This window comes from Danio aesculapii, chromosome 7 (genome assembly GCF_903798145.1).
Source record: "Danio aesculapii chromosome 7, fDanAes4.1, whole genome shotgun sequence".
Lineage (NCBI taxonomy): Eukaryota > Metazoa > Chordata > Actinopteri > Cypriniformes > Danionidae > Danio > Danio aesculapii.
The window spans coordinates 4,355,764-4,374,239 of NC_079441.1; the positions used below are offsets into that span (position 1 = coordinate 4,355,764).

At 38.4% G+C, this 18,476-nt stretch overlaps 2 protein-coding genes across 2 annotated transcripts in view; both read right to left on the reverse strand.

Moving 5' to 3' along the window:
* Positions 1–3,104, reverse strand: part of LOC130232606 (Fc receptor-like protein 5) — a 33,504-nt gene extending 30,400 nt beyond the window's left edge. Inside the window, exons 1-4 of the mRNA XM_056462583.1 lie at positions 3,026–3,104; positions 2,758–2,888; positions 820–1,042; positions 138–428 (exon numbers count right to left, since the gene is read on the reverse strand). Of these exons, the coding sequence (XP_056318558.1) occupies positions 138–428; positions 820–1,042; positions 2,758–2,888; positions 3,026–3,104 (724 nt within the window). The remainder of the gene's footprint in view (positions 1–137; positions 429–819; positions 1,043–2,757; positions 2,889–3,025) is intronic.
* Positions 3,105–5,078: 1,974 nt separating this feature from the next.
* LOC130232607 (obscurin-like) lies at positions 5,079–15,064 on the reverse strand. The gene is made up of 7 exons (XM_056462584.1): positions 14,977–15,064; positions 14,544–14,579; positions 11,998–12,279; positions 10,457–10,738; positions 5,759–6,040; positions 5,255–5,366; positions 5,079–5,157 (listed from the first exon to the last, which is right to left on the reverse strand). Exons 1-7 carry the CDS (start codon positions 15,062–15,064, stop codon positions 5,079–5,081), a joined length of 1,161 nt encoding a protein of 386 aa, XP_056318559.1.
* Between the last annotated feature and the right edge of the window lie 3,412 nt (positions 15,065–18,476).

Sequence of the window (18,476 nt, forward strand, 5' to 3'; positions counted from 1 at the left end):
ATACATAAAATACGACATTGTTATGGTAAGTGTGTAGATATAAACAGTGTATGTTAGACTAATGATTGCACACTAATCCCAGAATTAAAATTCTATTGATTTGAAAGAGTTTATGAGGATAATAACATTCAGCTCACCCGTCACTGAGAGATAAACAGCAGAGCTTGATTGAGATGAGTTTGGTCTTCCTGATCTCCGTCCTCTACACCAGTACTGACCCTGATCAGACTCAGCAGCTCTTCTTATAGTAAGAGTGTCTCTGTGTACTCTGTAATGAGCATCAGACTGTAACTTTACACTGTTTCTGTCTTTATACCACTCAAATGTCCAGTCTCTGTGATCAGGCTCAATCACACACTTCAGATTGACTGTCTCTCCAGTGAATACAGCACTGTCTGGTGTCACAGTCACTGTAGATCTGGGTAAAGCTGAGGAGAAAGACAGAAACATAAAGTGACTCAAACAGCTCTTTCAGTCAAAATATTCATTTAATATTGTTTGGCTGTATCTGTAATAAGGATAATTATTTTAACATCATTGCCAGTATGTGGAAAATTTAGAAACACAAAGCCATATATTTCTTTTTTATATGTATTTAAGACATTCTCTAAAGCCAGAATCAAGACCACTGATCTCTGAACAGTTTCTGTCCTATAAATCGGTGTTTCCCAAAATGGGGTTCGAGAGGGAACTGCAGGAGGGTGAAATAATGAAAATTAATGATTGATTAAATTGTTAAAATATAAATAATATGAAAGAACTGAGCCTCAAATATAGATGATGAATACTGATTGTAGAGTTGTGAATGTGAAGCCTCACCTGATACAGTCAGAGTAACAGCAGCACTGATGTCTGATCTCTGTGAGTCTGATCTCTCTCCTCTACAGCTGTATTGACCACTGACAGACACAGAATCAGCTCTGAAACTCCACTCTGCTGCTGATGGTGTGTACAGATTGTATTGATAGTAAGGATTGTATTGATAGTAAGGGTCTCCATCTTTAATCCAGCTGTATTTGATCCACTGAATGTTTCTTCCTGTCTGTATGTCACATGTGAGAGTGACTGTCTCTCCAGTGAACACTCGCTGATCTGGACTCACCCTTACTACAGGCCTTGGTCTCTCTGGATTAATACACACAAAATATTGATGAAAACAGAGAAATGTGCTGCATTCGATTAAAGATCTAGTCCAGGGGTCACCAAACTTGTTCCTGGAGGGCCGGTGTCCTGCAGATTTTAGCTCCAACCCTAATCAAACACATCTGAACAAGCTAATCAACGTCTTACTAGGTATACTTGAAACACCCAGGCAGGTGTGTTGGGGCAAGTTGGAGCTAAACCCTGGAGGGACACCGGCCCTCCTGGACCGAGATTGGTGACCCCTGATCTAGTCCATCTGAATTTGCAGATATTAATTTTGTGGACCGTTTACATAGATGTTTTCCTCCCAAATCCTCATCTAAAACAACTGAAATGTGCACAATATGTTGCTTATTTAAAGATCATAATAAAGCTTATAAAACTACACCACCGTAACGGAGCAAAGAAGTGTGTTAAATTAATGCCTAAATGGGGACAGCGCCCTCTACAGTGTGCGTGTTGTAAAAAGCGCGTGGAGTAGAGATCGCCTACAGCAGAGTTAATGAAGCATTGCTGCGGGTAAGTCACACGTTTCTCCCGGTTGGAAAATGACCATTTATAAGTGTTTAAAGCTCATAAATATCTGCGTTATTGTGACTGAATGTTTCGGTGAATATGTTGGGACACTGTTGAGTTGTGTTTGGCGTCGAGTGTGTTGCTCAATCTTGAGTTATAACGTGTTTAGATAACTAGGCCTGATTGTAATCAGTTTGTGCGCTGTCTTGTGTTTTATATAGAAGTGGCCATTTTCTTTATGAACCAGCAACTATTTACACGCGCTGTCTGTCTCCATTGTACAGGTATGTTGTTAAATGTTATTAATTAATTGTAATTCTTTCTTTTATTATTCAAAACGAGTTGCTAAAAGTCTCCACTAGGTGGGGATGTTTACTTTCTTTTTGAGTTAAATTGTATTACTCAGTGATTGTACATGAAGTATTGTCATTCATTTATTTGTCATTTATAATTCAAAGTGTGTTATGTTTTACATATTCAGACTGTTAAAATTTACACTATACGATCACAAAGTTAAAAATAATTCATTGGCATTGGCAAATAAAATATATATATATACAACAGTTTTAAATAAAACAGAGCAGAGTTAATGAAGCGTTTCTGTGGAAGTGGTCATTTTCTTTATGAACCAGCAACTATTTACACGCGCTTTCTGTCTCCATTGTACAGTGTGCAGTAAAAAGACAGCCCAAGCAAGACCGTCACACCAGCATTATCAGAGTTAGTGTGGAAATATGAATAATTAAAGCTTTATTAAAGCAGATTTTATTTAACTAATACTTGAACTATAGAATAAAAGTACATGAGACACTAAAATATTAAAGACACCACAGAAAAAATAGATTGAGCTCAATTAAGTGTAGAATTGTGTAGTACGAGATCATTTAATTCTGAAATGGGTATGTGTTATTAACGAGAGTTTAAAAGGATAATAATACTGAACTCACCCTTCACTGAGAGAAAAACATCAGATGATTGTGTTGAGACTGATCTTAGGAGTCCTCTACACCAGTACTGACCCTGATCAGACCAATCAGCTCCTCTGATAGTGAGAGTGTCTCTGTTTAAAGTGTAATGACCATCAGACTGTAACTTTACTCTGTTTCTGTCTTTATACCACTCATATGTCCAGTCACAGTCATCAGACTCAATCACACACTTCAGATTGACTGTCTCTCCAGTGAATACAGCACTGTCTGGTGTCACAGTCACTGTAGATCTGGGTAAAGCTGAGGAGAAAGACAGAAACATGAAGTGACTCAAACATTGTTTAAATAGATCTGTGATGATGAGGTTAGCTTGTCGTCTGTATGTAGACAATTTTAAAAACAGAAAGGCAAATATTTATTTTTGAAGTATTTAAGACGTTCTCTAAATTCAGGATTAAGACCACTGATCTCTGCACAGTTTCTGTGATGTACTGTATGGATTGTGAGTGTCTCCATCTTTAGTCCAGCTGTATTTGATCCGCTGATTGTTTCCTCCTGTCTGTATGTCACATGTGAGAGTGACGGTCTCTCCAGTGAACACTCGCTGATCTGGACTCACCTTCACTACAGGCTTTGGTCTCGCTGGATTAATACACATTTGAAATGTCAATGAAAAAAGCATCACAGTATGATCATCATCATCATCGCTGTTATGAACTGAAAACCTTCTTTTGACAGGAACACAAAGTTCTGTTTGACACTTGTTAAATTGGTCAACAGTCAAGTAAAATGTGAATATTTACGCTGTCTAAATATTCTTTTGCATCCACTTAGTTTAATCTTAAACTGCAGTATTGTGTTATATATAGATACAGAAAAACATTATCATTCTTATTAATTTAAACATTTCTATAAAGATAAAAGCAATCAGCAAATCTGCAGAGGCTGTTTAGACTCCCAATTTATTCAGATTTATATGACATATAAAGATAATTTCATTGTTAAATGTCATCTGTTTATTATTATTATTATTGTTGTTGTTTTTTTTTTCTTTTAATAATTATTTTTTAGGGGGGGTTTCACCTTTAATTTTGATAGGACAGTTAAGGTTACAGACGGGAAAGTATTGGAAGCAGAGAGAGGGGAAGGGTCGGCAAAGGATCTCGAGCCGGGAATCCAACTCGGGTCGCTGTGAGCACTATGGTGCTTTATGTCGGCGCACCTAACCACTTGGTTATTGGTGCCAACATTATTGTTGTTTTTAATCATCGTTAAATCCTACACAAACAAATGTCAGTTAAAATATGTATGCAAAATATTTCAAGGGGTGGTCCACAGTGTATTTTTAAGGCTTAGTTGTGTTTAGAAGATGCAAAGCAATGTGTGCTCATGCTTGTAGAAAATCACATTATTTGTTCATTTATCTTATTTTGTTTATATACAGCTACTCAGCTAACATGAAAATGGCTGTCATATTCCCTAGTTCCTCTGAAAGGCCCGCCCTCAAGAGGCTCTGATTGGTCAGCTAACATAATGTCAGAGAAGCTGTTAGCAACTAAATCAGATAGTAGAATGAAGCTGAAGCTCATGCCTGCTCTTTAAAATAAAATCTGACAAGTGTCTTTCACATATATTTGGGTTATAAGCGTGTGTAAGTAACATAAAACGTTCTCATATCTTTTAAGAGTTTGTTGTTTGAGAGTTAGAATGCAGTGAAAGCGTCTGCATAGAGAGACACTGAAATCGACCGCATAGAGAGACATGGCAGTGCTGTAGAAGACTGTGGGTGTTTACAGCGGTTTGACTGATAAATATAAATTTGTAGCTAAATTGTTAGCGGTGCCAAACAGCATTTCCCATTGTTTACATCCTTGTTTACGTCCTCGCTACAACATACCGTTAATGCTAGAAACTGTGCCTGTAGTTGATCAATTTTACCAAATAAAAGTACCCCCCCCAATACACCCCCCACACTCCTCTAACTTATACTCCTCACAATCACTGCACTATTTAACATTTGCACATTTAAAGTTTGCACATATTCATTGCACTGATTCATTTACTTGAACTGTACATACCCACTGCACATGGACATTTGTAATTTGTAATTATGTTTATCTATCTGCACTCCTGATTATTAATAGCATCCTGTACATATATTCATTTATGCAAATCTCTGTTCATAGCTAATACAACCTGTATATAATGTTCATAGTACATCCATCTGTAAATATTACCATAGTTTTTCTATAACTGCACTTTATAACTTATACCTGTATCCTGCACTTGCTGCTATTGCACTGCTGGTTAGACCTAAACTGCATTTCGTTGCCTTGTACTTGTACATGTGTAATGACAATAAAGTTGAATCTAATCTAATCTAATCTAATCTAATGATTGCACACTAATCCCAGAATTAAAATGTTATTATTGAAGTTTCTCGAATGGATTTAAAAGAGTTTATGAAGATAATAATATTCAGCTCACCCTTCACTGAGAGATAAACAGCAGAGCTTGATTGTGATGAGTTTGGTCTTCCTGATCTCCGTCCTCTACACCAGTACTGACCCTGATCAGACTCAGCTGCTCTTCTGATAGTGAGAGTGTCTCTGTTTACTCTGTAATGACCATCAGACTGTAACTTTACTCTGTTTGTGTCTTTATACCACTCATATGTCCAGTCTCTGTGACCAGACTCAATCACACACTTCAGATTGACTGTCTCTCCAGTGAATACAGCACTGTCTGGTGTCACAGTCACTGTAGATCTGGGTAAAGCTGAGGAGAAAGACAGAAACATAAAGTAACTCAAACAGCTCTTTCAATCAAAATATTCATTTAATATTGTTTGCCTGTATCTGTAATAAGGATAATTATTTTAACATCATTGCCAGTATGTGGAAAATGTAGAAACACAAAGCCATATATTTCTTTTTTTATATGTATTTAAGACATTCTCTAAAGCCAGAATCAAGACCACTGATCTCTGAACAGTTTCTGTCCTATAAATCAGTGTTTCCCAAAATGGGGTTCGAGAGGGAACTGCAGGAGGGTGAAATAATGAAAATTAATGATTGATTAAATTGTTAAAATATAAATAATATGAAAGAACTGAGCCTCAAATATAGATGATGAATACTGATTGTAGAGTTGTGAATGTGAAGCCTCACCTGATACAGTCAGAGTAACAGCAGCACTGATGTCTGATCTCTGTGAGTCTGATCTCTCTCCTCGACAGCTGTATTGACCACTGACAGACACAGAATCAGCTCTGAAACTCAACTCTGCTGCTGATGTTGTTCTGTATGGTTTTTGAGTGTCTCCATCTTTAATCCAGCTGTATTTGATCCACTCAATGTTTCCTCCTGTCTGTATGTCACATTTGAGAGTGACTGTCTCTCCAATAAACACTCGCTGATCTGGTCTCACCTTCACTACAGGCTTTGGTCTCTCTGCATTAATGCAAAAATTAATCAACATTGATGAAAACAGACATGTGCTGCATTCGATTAAAGATCTAGTCCGTCTGAGTTTGCAGGTATTCACTTTGTGGACCGTTTACGTAGATGTTTTCCTCCCAAATCCTCATATAAAACAACTGAAATGTGCACAATATGTTGCTTATTTAAAGATCATAATAAAGCTTATAAAACTACACCAGTGTAACGGAGCAAAGAAGTGTGTTAAATTAATGCCTAAATGGGGACAGCGCCCTCTACAGTGTGCGTGTCTACAGATCGCCCACAGCAGAGTTAATGAAGCATTGCTGCGGGTAAGTCACACGTTTCTCCCGGTTGGAAAATGACCATTTATAAGTGTTTAAAGCACATAAATATCTGCTTTATTGTGACTGAATGTTTCGGTGAATATGTTGGGACACTGTTGAGTTGTGTTTGGCGTCGAGTGTGTTGCTCAATCTCGAGTTATAACGTGTTTAGATAACGAGGCCTGATTGTAATCAGTTTGTGTGCTGTCTTGTGTTTTATATAGAAGTGGCCATTTTCTTTATGAACCAGCAACTATTTACACGCGCTGTCTGTCTCCATTGTACAGGTATGTTGTTAAATGTTATTAATTAATTGTAATTCTTTTATTATTCAAAACGAGTTGCTAAAAGTCTCCACTAGGTGGGGATGTTTACTTTCTTTTTGAGTTAAATTGTATTACTCAGTGATTGTATATTAAGTATTGTCATTCATTTATTTGTCATTTATAATTCAAAGTGTGTTATGTTTTACATATTCAGACTGTTAAAATTTACACTATACGATCACAAAGTTAAAAATAATTCATTGGCATTGGCAAATAAAATATATATACAACAGTTTTAAATAAAACAGAGCAGAGTTAATGAAGCGTTTCTGTGGAAGTGGTCATTTTCTTTATGAACCAGCAACTATTTACACGCGGTTTCTGTCTCCATTGTACAGTGTGCAGTAAAAAGACAGCCCAAGCAAGACCGTCACACCAGCATTATCAGAGTTAGTGTGGAAATATGAATAATTAAAGCTTTATTAAAGCAGATTTTATTTAACTAATACTTGAACTATAGAATAAAAGTACATGAGACACTAAAATATTAAAGACACCACAGAAAAAATACATTGAGCTCAATTAAGTGTAGAATTGTGTAGTACGAGATCATTTAATTCTGAAATGGGTATGTGTTATTAACGAGAGTTTAAAAGGATAATAATACTGAACTCACCCTTCACTGAGAGAAAAACATCAGATGATTGTGTTGAGACTGATCTTAGGAGTCCTCTACACCAGTACTGACCCTGATCAGACTCAGCAGCTCCTCTGATAGTGAGAGTGTCTCTGTTTACAGTGTAATGACCATCAGACTGTAACTTTACACTGTTTCTGTCTTTATACCACTCATATGTCCAGTCACAGTCATCAGACTCAATCACACACTTCAGATTGACTGTCTCTCCAGTGAATACAGCACTGTCTGGTGTCACAGTCACTGTAGATCTGGGTAAAGCTGAGGAGAAAGACAGAAACATGAAGTGACTCAAACATTGTTTAAATAGATCTGTGATGATGAGGTTAGCTTGTCGTCTGTATGTAGACAATTTTAAAAACAGAAAGGCAAATATTTATTTTTGAAGTATTTAAGACGTTCTCTAAATTCAGGATTAAGACCACTGATCTCTGCACAGTTTCTGTGATGTACTGTATGGATTGTGAGTGTCTCCATCTTTAGTCCAGCTGTATTTGATCCACTGATTGTTTCCTCCTGTCTGTATGTCACATGTGAGAGTGACGGTCTCTCCAGTGAACACTCGCTGATCTGGACTCACCTTCACTACAGGCTTTGGTCTCGCTGGATTAATACACATTTAAAATGTCAATGAAAAAATCATCACAGTATGATCATCATCATCATCGCTGTTATGAACTGAAAACCTTCTTTTGACAGGAACACAAAGTTCTGTTTGACACTTGTTAAATTGGTCAACAGTCAAGTAAAATGTGAATATTTATGCTGTCTAAATATTATTTTGCATCCACTCAGTTTAATCTTAAACTGCAGTATTGTGTTATATATAGATACAGAAAAACATGATCATTCTTATTAATTTAAACATTTCTATAAAGATAAAAGCAATCAGCAAATCTGCAGAGGCTGTTTAGACTCTCAATTTATTCAGATTTATATGACATATAAAGATAATTTCATTGTTAAATGTCATCTGTTTATTATTATTATTATTGTTGTTGTTGTTTTTTTTTTTCTTTTAATAATTATTTTTTAGGGGGGGTTTCACCTTTAATTTTGATAGGACAGTTAAGGTTACAGACGGGAAAGTATTGGAAGCAGAGAGAGGGGAAGGGTCGGCAAAGGATCTCGAGCCGGGAATCCAACTCGGGTCGCCGTGAGCACTATGGTGCTTTATGTCGGCGCACCTAACCACTTGGTTATTGGTGCCAACATTATTGTTGTTTTTAATCATCGTTAAATCCTACACAAACAAATGTCAGTTAAAATATGTTTGCAAAATATTTCAAGGGGTGGTCCACAGTGTATTTTTAAGGCTTAGTTGTGTTTAGAAGATGCAAAGCAATGTGTGCTCATGCTTTACTTGTAGAAAATCACATTATTTGTTCATTTATCTTACTTTGATTATATACAGCTACTCAGCTAACATGAAAATGGCTGTCATATTCCCTAGTTCCTCTGAAAGGCCCGCCCTCAAGAGGCTCTGATTGGTCAGCTAACATAATGTCAGAGAAGCTGTTAGCAACTAAATCAGATAGTAGAATGAAGCTGAAGCTCATGCCTGCTCTTTAAAATAAAATCTGACAAGTGTCTTTCACATATATATGGGTTATAAGCGTGTGTAAGTAACATAAAACGTTCTCATATCTTTTAAGAGTTTGTTGTTTGAGAGTTAGAATGCAGGGAAAGCGTCTGCATAGAGAGACACTGAAATCGACCGCATAGAGAGACATGGCAGTGCTGTAGAAGACTGTGGGTGTTTACAGCGGTTTGACTGATAAATATAAATTTGTAGCTAAATTGTTAGCGGTGCCAAATAGCATTTCCCATTGTTTACATCCTTGTTTACGTCCTCGCTACAACATACCGTTAATGCTAGAAACTGTGCCTGTAGTTGATCAATTTTACCAAATAAAAGTACCCCCCCCAATACACCCCCCACACTCCTCTAACTTATACTCCTCACAATCACTGCACTATTTAACATTTGCACATTTAAAGTTTGCACATATTCATTGCACTGATTCATTTACTTGAACTGTACATACCCACAGCACATGGACATTTGTAATTTGTAATTATGTTTATCTATCTGCACTCCTGATTATTAATAGCATCCTGTACATATATTCATTTATGCAAATCTCTGTTCATAGCTAATACAACCTGTATATAATGTTCATAGTACATCCATCTGTAAATATTACCATAGTTTTTCTATAACTGCACTTTATAACTTATACCTGTATCCTGCACTTGCTGCTATTGCACTGCTGGTTAGACCTAAACTGCATTTCGTTGCCTTGTACTTGTACATGTGTAATGACAATAAAGTTGAATCTAATCTAATCTAATCTAATCTAATGATTGCACACTAATCCCAGAATTAAAATGTTATTATTGAAGTTTCTCGAATGGATTTAAAAGAGTTTATGAAGATAATAAAATTCAGCTCACCCTTCACTGAGAGAGAAACAGCAGAGCTTGATTGTGATGAGTTTGGTCTTCCTGATCTCCGTCCTCTACACCAGTACTGACCCTGATCAGACTCAGCTGCTCTTCTGATAGTGAGAGTGTCTCTGTGTACTCTGTAATGAGCATCAGACTGTAACTTTACTCTGTTTGTGTCTTTATACCACTCATATGTCCAGTCTCTGTGACCAGACTCAATCACACACTTCAGATTGACTGTCTCTCCAGTGAATACAGCACTGTCTGGTCTCACAGTCACTGTAGATCTGGGTAAAGCTGAGGAGAAAGACAGAAACATAAAGTAACTCAAACAGCTCTTTCAATCAAAATATTCATTTAATATTGTTTGCCTGTATCTGTAATAAGGATAATTATTTTAACATCATTGCCAGTATGTGGAAAATTTAGAAACACAAAGCCATATATTTCTTTTTTATATGTATTTAAGACATTCTCTAAAGCCAGAATCAAGACCACTGATCTCTGAACAATTTCTGTCCTATAAATCAGTGTTTCCCATACTGGGGTTCGAGAGGGAACTGCAGGAGGGTGAAATAATGAAAATTAATGATTGATTAAATTGTTAAAATATAAATAATATGAAAGAACTGAGCCTCAAATATAGATGATGAATACTGATTGTAGAGTTGTGAATGTGAAGCCTCACCTGATACAGTCAGAGTAACAGCAGCACTGATGTCTGATCTCTGTGAGTCTGATCTCTCTCCTCGACAGCTGTATTGACCACTGACAGACACAGAATCAGCTCTGAAACTCAACTCTGCTGCTGATGTTGTTCTGTATGGTTTTTGAGTGTCTCCATCTTTAATCCAGCTGTATTTGATCCACTCAATGTTTCCTCCTGTCTGTATGTCACATTTGAGAGTGACTGTCTCTCCAATAAACACTCGCTGATCTGGTCTCACCTTCACTACAGGCTTTGGTCTCTCTGCATTAATGCAAAAATTAATCAACATTGATGAAAACAGAAATGTGCTGCATTCGATTAAAGATCTAGTCCGTCTGAGTTTGCAGGTATTCACTTTGTGGACCGTTTACGTAGATGTTTTCCTCCCAAATCCTCATATAAAACAACTGAAATGTGCACAATATGTTGCTTATTTAAAGATCATAATAAGCTTATAAAACTACACCAGTGTAACGGAGCAAAGAAGTGTGTTAAATTAATGCCTAAATGGGGACAGCGCCCTCTACAGTGTGCGTGTCTACAGATCGCCCACAGCAGAGTTAATGAAGCATTGCTGCGGGTAAGTCACACGTGTCTCCCGGTTGGAAAATGACCATTTATAAGTGTTTAAAGCACATAAATATCTGCGTTATTGTGACTGAATGTTTCGGTGAATATGTTGGGACACTGTTGAGTTGTGTTTGGCGTCGAGTGTGTTGCTCAATCTCGAGTTATAACGTGTTTATATAACGAGGCCTGATTGTAATCAGTTTGTGTGCTGTCTTGTGTTTTATATAGAAGCGGCCATTTTCTTTATGAACCAGCAACTATTTACACGCGCTGTCTGTCTCCATTGTACAGGTATGTTGTTAAATGTTATTAATTAATTGTAATTCTTTCTTTTATTATTCAAAACGAGTTGCTAAAAGTCTCCACTAGGTGGGGATGTTTACTTTCTTTTTGAGTTAAATTGTATTACTCAGTGATTGTACATGAAGTATTGTCATTCATTTATTTGTCATTTATAATTCAAAGTGTGTTATGTTTTACATATTCAGACTGTTAAAATTTACACAATACAATCACAAAGTTAAAAATAATTCATTGGCATTGGCAAATAAAATATATATACAACAGTTTTAAATAAAACAGAGCAGAGTTAATGAAGCATTGCTGTGGAAGTGGCCATTTTCTTTATGAACCAGCAACTATTTACACGCGCTGTCTGTCTCCATTGTACAGTGTGCAGTAAAAAGACAGCCCAAGCAAGACCGTCACACCAGCATTATCAGAGTTAGTGTGGAAATATGAATAATTAAAGCTTTATTAAAGCAGATTTTATTTAACTAATACTTGAACTATAGAATAAAAGTACATGAGACACTAAAATATTAAAGACACCACAGAAAAAATACATCGAGCTCAATGAAGTGTAGAATTGTGTAGTACGAGATCATCTAATTCTGAAATGGATATGTGTTATTAACGAGAGTTTAAAAGGATAATAATACTAAACTCACCCTTCACTGAGAGATAAACAGCACATGATTGTGTTGAGACTGATCCTAGGAGTCCTCTACACCAGTACTGACCCTGATCAGACTCAGCAGCTCCTCTGATAGTGAGAGTGTCTCTGTTTACAGTGTAATGACCATCAGACTGTAAATTTGCACAGTTTCTGTCATTATACCACTCATATGTCCAGAAGCTGTGATCAGACTCAATCACACATTTCAGATTGACTGTCTCTCCAGTGAATACAGCACTGTCTGGTGTCACAGTCACTGTAGATCTGGGTAAAGCTGAGGAGAAAGAAAGAAACATAAAGTAACTCAAACAGCTTTGTTGAAATAGATCTGTGACGATGAGGTTAATTTGTCGCCTACATGTAGACAATTTTAAAAGCACAAAGGCAAATATTTATTTTTTAAGTATTTCAGACGTTCTCTAAATTCAGGATTAAGACCACTGATCTCTGCACAGTTTCTGTGATGTACTGTATGGATTGTGAGTGTCTCCATCTTTAATCCAGCTGTATTTGATCCACTGAATGTTTCCTTCTGTCTGTATGTCACATGTGAGAGTGACTCTCTCCAGTGAACACTCGCTGATCTGGACTCACCTTCACTACAGGCTTTGGTCTCGCTGGATTAATACACATTTAAAATGTCAATGAAAAAATCATCACAGTATGATCATCATCATCATCGCTGTTATGAACTGAAAACCTTCTTTTGACAGGAACACAAAGTTCTGTTTGACACTTGTTAAATTGGTCAACAGTCAAGTAAAATGTGAATATTAATGCTGTCTAAATATTATTTTGCATCCACTCAGTTTAATCTTAAACTGCAGTATTGTGTTATATATAGATACAGAAAAACATGATCATTCTTAATAATTTAAACATTTCTATAAAGATAAAAGCAATCAGCAAATCTGCAGAGGCTGTTTAGACTCCCAATTTATTCAGTTTTATATGACGTATAAAGATAATTTCATTGTTAAATGTCATCTGTTTATTATTATTATTATTATTGTTGTTGTTGTTGTTTTTTTTCTTTTAATAATTATTTTTTAGGGGGGGTTTCACCTTTATTTGGATAGGACAGTTAAGGTTACAGACGGGAAAGTATTGGAAGCAGAGAGAGGGGAAGGGTCGGCAAAGGACCTCGAGCCGGGAATCCAACTCGGGTAGCTGTGAGCACCATGGTGCTTTATGTCGGCGCACCTAACCACTTGGTTATTGGCGCCGACATTATTGTTGTTTTTAATCATCATTAAATCCTACACAAACAAATGTCAGTTAAAATATGTATGCAAAATATTTCAAGGGGTGGTCCACAGTGTATTTTTAAGGCTTAGTTGTGTTTAGAAGATGCAAAGCAATGTGTGCTCATGCTTTACTTGTAGAAAATCACATTATTTGTTCATTTATCTTACTTTGATTATATACAGCTACTCAGCTAACATGAAAATGGCTGTCATATTCCCTAGTTCCTCTGAAAGGCCCGCCCTCAAGAGGCTCTGATTGGTCAGCTAACATAATGTCAGAGAAGATGTTAGCAACATTAGCTGCCTCAATCGGATAGTAGAATGAAGCTGAAGCTCATGCCTGCTCTCTAAAATTAAATCTGACAAGTGTCTTTTACATATATATGGGTTATAAGCATGTGTAAGTAACAAAATGTTCTCATATGTTTTACGAGTTTGTTCTTTGAGATTTAGAATGCAGGGAAAGCGTCTGCATAGAGAGATACTGAAATCAACCGCATAGAGAGACATGGCAGTGCTGTAGAAGACTGTGGGTGTTTACAGCGGTTTGACTGATAAATATAAATTTGTAGCTAAATTGTTAGCGGTGCCAAACAGCATTTCCCATTGTTTACATCCTTGTTTACGTCCTCGCTACAACATACCGTTAATGCTAGAAACTGTGCCTGTAGTTGATCAATTTTACCAAATAAAAATACTTGCAGGTTGTGGCTCACAATCCACAGATTCATCAGTGGGAGGAGTTTTAGCCAAATCCAGCACTGAACTGGGAGAGATTGTGGAAGTTCTCCTTTGTCAAATGCTAGCTATATCTTTTTTTTAACAATTTTCAGGAACATAATTAAAATAAAATTAAACTGTAAGCACTTCTCTCTTTGTGTTGTGTCCTTTGGAAGCCCAAATAAAGAAACAGAAGAAGCTCTGTACAAATAGCAGCGTTTAGACAGCATTTTAGCTTTCTCTGCTATTACATTACAGTGCCTCTGGCCACGCCCCTTTGCTGCTCAGGGTGTGTGCACATGGTGGATGCACGTTACCAGAAGCCTTGTGATCTCACTAGCCTGATGTATTTTTTAGTCCCAAAACTATGTTCGCTGTAGGCTTTGCTAAGCTAACTCTGTAAAAGCCTATGTCTTCCTTTTCATTGAACTTTGAGCGTCTTACATTCAGAGATGATGTTTATGTTCACACAGCTACATTATACATTAAGTTTAAAATATGGTATCGTAGTGGACCACCCCTTTAAGGCAAAATATGAACTTGAAACATCAGCAGAAACATACTTCAGTACCTTGAGTGAATCCAGAATCCAGGATGGAGATCAGCGCTAAAAGAAGAAGAAACACAGATGTGATGTATTTCCATGTGCTTTCATGTATGTTATGTTTGCAGCAGCAGTGTGTTTTAATCTCTGAAAGCATGTCTGTAAATATACTGGCAGTAATAATCAAAGCAGTAGCAGTGTAGCACATATGTGCTGCCAAGACCAAACACAACAACACTGATATATTCATTACCATTCTGAATCTGATAGAGAGTTATCCTGATAGGTCAAAGTCTGAATACAAACATTTGTATCTAAACTTCATCACTTTGTCACCTGGGCTTGCTACCACCTTATGGGGTGCAATGCGTGGTCACGGTTCTGGAGTCAGACATAATGGCTGTGCTTTCCTAGGCTGCTTCAGTGGTGAGGCTGGAGATGGCTTGCCCCCCAGTCTCACCGCTGGACCGACTAGAGGGGTGCGATGTGCAGGCTGATATAAGAGGAATCTTCCAGCCCCATGTCCCCTTCTTCCCAGGAGAACACATTGAGCTCACACAGGCATAGAGGGCGTTTTTCTCCACCCGGTCCTCATGTGCTTCCACCCTCACCTCCCTTGATGGCGGGGCGGCTAGCAGGTATGAAGTTATTCCTCACCTGGAGGGGAAGCTGAAAACCCCATCCAAGGTAGGTGGGTTATCGGTGTCTCTCACGGCCAGAGCCCACACAGCTGCAGGCCATGGCCCCTCTGCTCTGCATCACGGTACCAACGCAAGTGTTGGCCGTGCTGCACAAGGGTGGTTCTTCCCCAGGCTTATGCATAAGCACGGTGGCTGACTATGCTCTGGTTATCTTCAAGTCCGGCCCCCGTGACCTGGGAGGATGATGACCACACAGTGTTCTGAAAACGTCACTCTTGGCTTACCCTGGTAGATCTGTGCCACACTGACAAAGCTTTCTTTCTTGGCATGCCCATATCCCAGGCAGGCCTATTTGGTGACACTGTTGGGGGCTTTATCCAGGAGTCCTCGATGGTGAGATCAACTGTGCGCAATGGGGCAGGTCACTTTTTGGTGGGCTCGGAAGTCATCTTACTGCCAGGCCCATCTGTGCTGGCTGTTCCTCACTGAGAGCATTATTCCTACTGCTCCAAGATCGCTCTACCATCACAGCCCATTCCACTGGCTAGTGATTGCGTCGAGCCCCGCAGGAAGTTACTGCTCTCGACCCAGGTCACCGTTAAGTCCGGTATTCAGACCGCGAAGTGACCCTGCATATGAATGAAGCGCGCTGCACATGGCCGGTGGTATCCAAGAAAGAGAAGTTTCTTCTCCATCTGGGTGTGAAAGCCCAGACGCTGCCAGCATTGGACGTGCACTTTGACACAGACTCAGAGGATATCAGAGGACGGCCTCCTGACCTTCGCATGTCTAGCCTCTTCGTGGGATCCTGTGAGGAAGGTAAGAGCCAATCTCATATTTTGTAGCTCGCGCCACTTCCCGAGGTGAGCACTTCCCATCCCAAAGCTACCCCACAGCAAATAGATTGCTGTTCTGGTGAAGGATGTAATCGAGCCAGTCCCTCCAGCCAAGATAGAGAACTGATCCTTTTGATCAGGTATCTTCACAGGTTGTCGATCAAGATGTTTATGCAGAAACGCATTCCTCACTGCGTCCGTCCGTGGGGTTGGGTTGGAGCTATTGACTTGAAGGACGCTCGGTACCATGTATCGTTCTCCCCCTCCTCATACCGTTTTTTCCCAGTGGACTGAGCATGGCAATACAGGCTCCTCACCTTTGGGCTCTTCCTGTTTTTGTGCATGGAGAATGCCCTGGCTCGTGGGCATCTGCATTTTCATTGATTGGTTTATTTTACAATCTTTGGATCAGTCAATTATGCACAGAGACCAGGTGCTTCAGCACCTTCGACCTTTGGGTGCGCCTTACCATAGGCGCACTAGGCTAGTGCTGCCCTGTCTGATACAATTTGGCAGGTTACAGTTGTCTCATTGAAGAGCCCCAGTTGTATCTGTCCTAGATACACGTCTCTATTCCCTCCTTCAGGGAATGTGGGTTATGGACATAACCGGGACGTTTTTCTGGCCAACTTCTGGCTGACAGAGGACTGTTAATGCAGCTTTGGCTACTAGATAGATTGCAGCTTTTTAACAGGTTTTTAGATATTAATAAACTCTACTGGCTGTGTTTAAACCTAACAAAATGATGTTCTCTGACAGGATCCGGCATTCAGGTATAATGGTGGAACAGAGAAAAAACTACTTGAAAAAGTGTGTGTCTTGTTATTATGATGAGGGTTGTAGTTTTTGATTTCTTGCTAACATTTAAGCGCTGTTGAGCACTTTCTTTAACAGCGCTGATTTGCCATTGTGTTCATGAGCTCAACAGAAATTGCGATTGGATTCTGAATGACCTCAATATGGATGTAATCAAACAAAGGGGGACCAAACATGATGTTGTGTCTACAGTATGTGTGCGAGAGTGTGTTAGTGTGTGTGTCTTATATTCATCACACTGTGAAACTGTTCATAAATAACACTGTGCGTGTGTTTGTGTGTGTGTGCGTGTGTGTGCACTGTGATAAAAGGAAGTCTGAGATCATCTTTGTTGACGTACTTGTCCTCTGCAGTGCTGAAAGAAACTAGGTGTGAAGACGCATATAAACTGCTAACCAACACTTAATTTAGAATGTATTCATATTTCTGCAATTTATCAAACCAGTTTAGGAAAATTACAGTACAAGCAGATTTAGACCAAAATATTTCACCAGAGAGAGACAAAAATGTACATGTACAAAGTCAAATCTTTTGACGTATATGTATGTCTCCATATGTTAATGTGATGAAGCCCAACTGTGAACCCCAACTTTTTCTGCAGGAAAATAACTATGTTCATATGAATGCATAAAAATAATGATGAGAGCAACTAATTGTATACAAAAAATATATATATCAGAGAAAGAAGTCAGTTCTGAGAAACGCCTGAACATCATTTGTTGACTGATGCAACTTTAATCTAAACATGCTGCGTTACTCAAACCAAAATATATGCAAATATAGACCAATCCAATCACTGCCTTAAACAAACAAACAAACAAACAAACAAACAAAAAGTTAGGTATTATGAAAGTGTGAAAAAGTTTGGTTTCATGTGTCCGACCAGATACTTTTTGAGCCACTTTGGCAGATTAGTTTTCACTTAAATACTTTAAATGGGAAGAAGGACTAAGATGCTGGGTTGTCGTAAACCAACGCTGGGTTAAATATGGACAAGCCCAACATTGGGTTAATATTAAAAATTAAATTTAAATGAGACTTTTTAACCCAATGATTGTGTTTGTCCATGTTTGACCCAGCGTTGGATTACAACAACCCAGCATGTTGTAAGTATAAAACAAAAGCCATCAGATGTTGGCGTCCAGCGGCCTCTATTTTCCACTGACAGCACAGATAAATGGCTGATCTCTGAAGCGCTGTATCTGATCAACACTTCACACATCAGCACTGAATCTGACTAATAAACACAAGAACATACAGCACAATCATTCTTTCATCTTCAGCTGAATGATTAAAACAGTATTAAAGAGCAGAAGAGTGTAGAATCTGATCCAATACTCACAGAGAAGGAGAGGCAGTGCACTGGAGCCCATCCTGACACACTAATGAACTGTTCTAGCAGAGCGCTGGGTGCTCAGTCACACACTTCCTGGGTTTCAACCAAGAGTTGAGCAGGAGACAACAGTGTAGACCAAACGTAGGACTATCGGTTCTGCTTTTTGAGAGATTCTTTAGTTCAGTCAAATATTGCAGTGTTCAGTGTCTGGTAATTAATCTGGTGGGTCATTTCGGCTTTTGCATGGATTGTTGGTTGCTGTCTGGTGTCTGAAGTGCTCCATTTAATATTTTAATGCATTCTTTTTTTATGAGGTTTGTGAAAGTAAAGA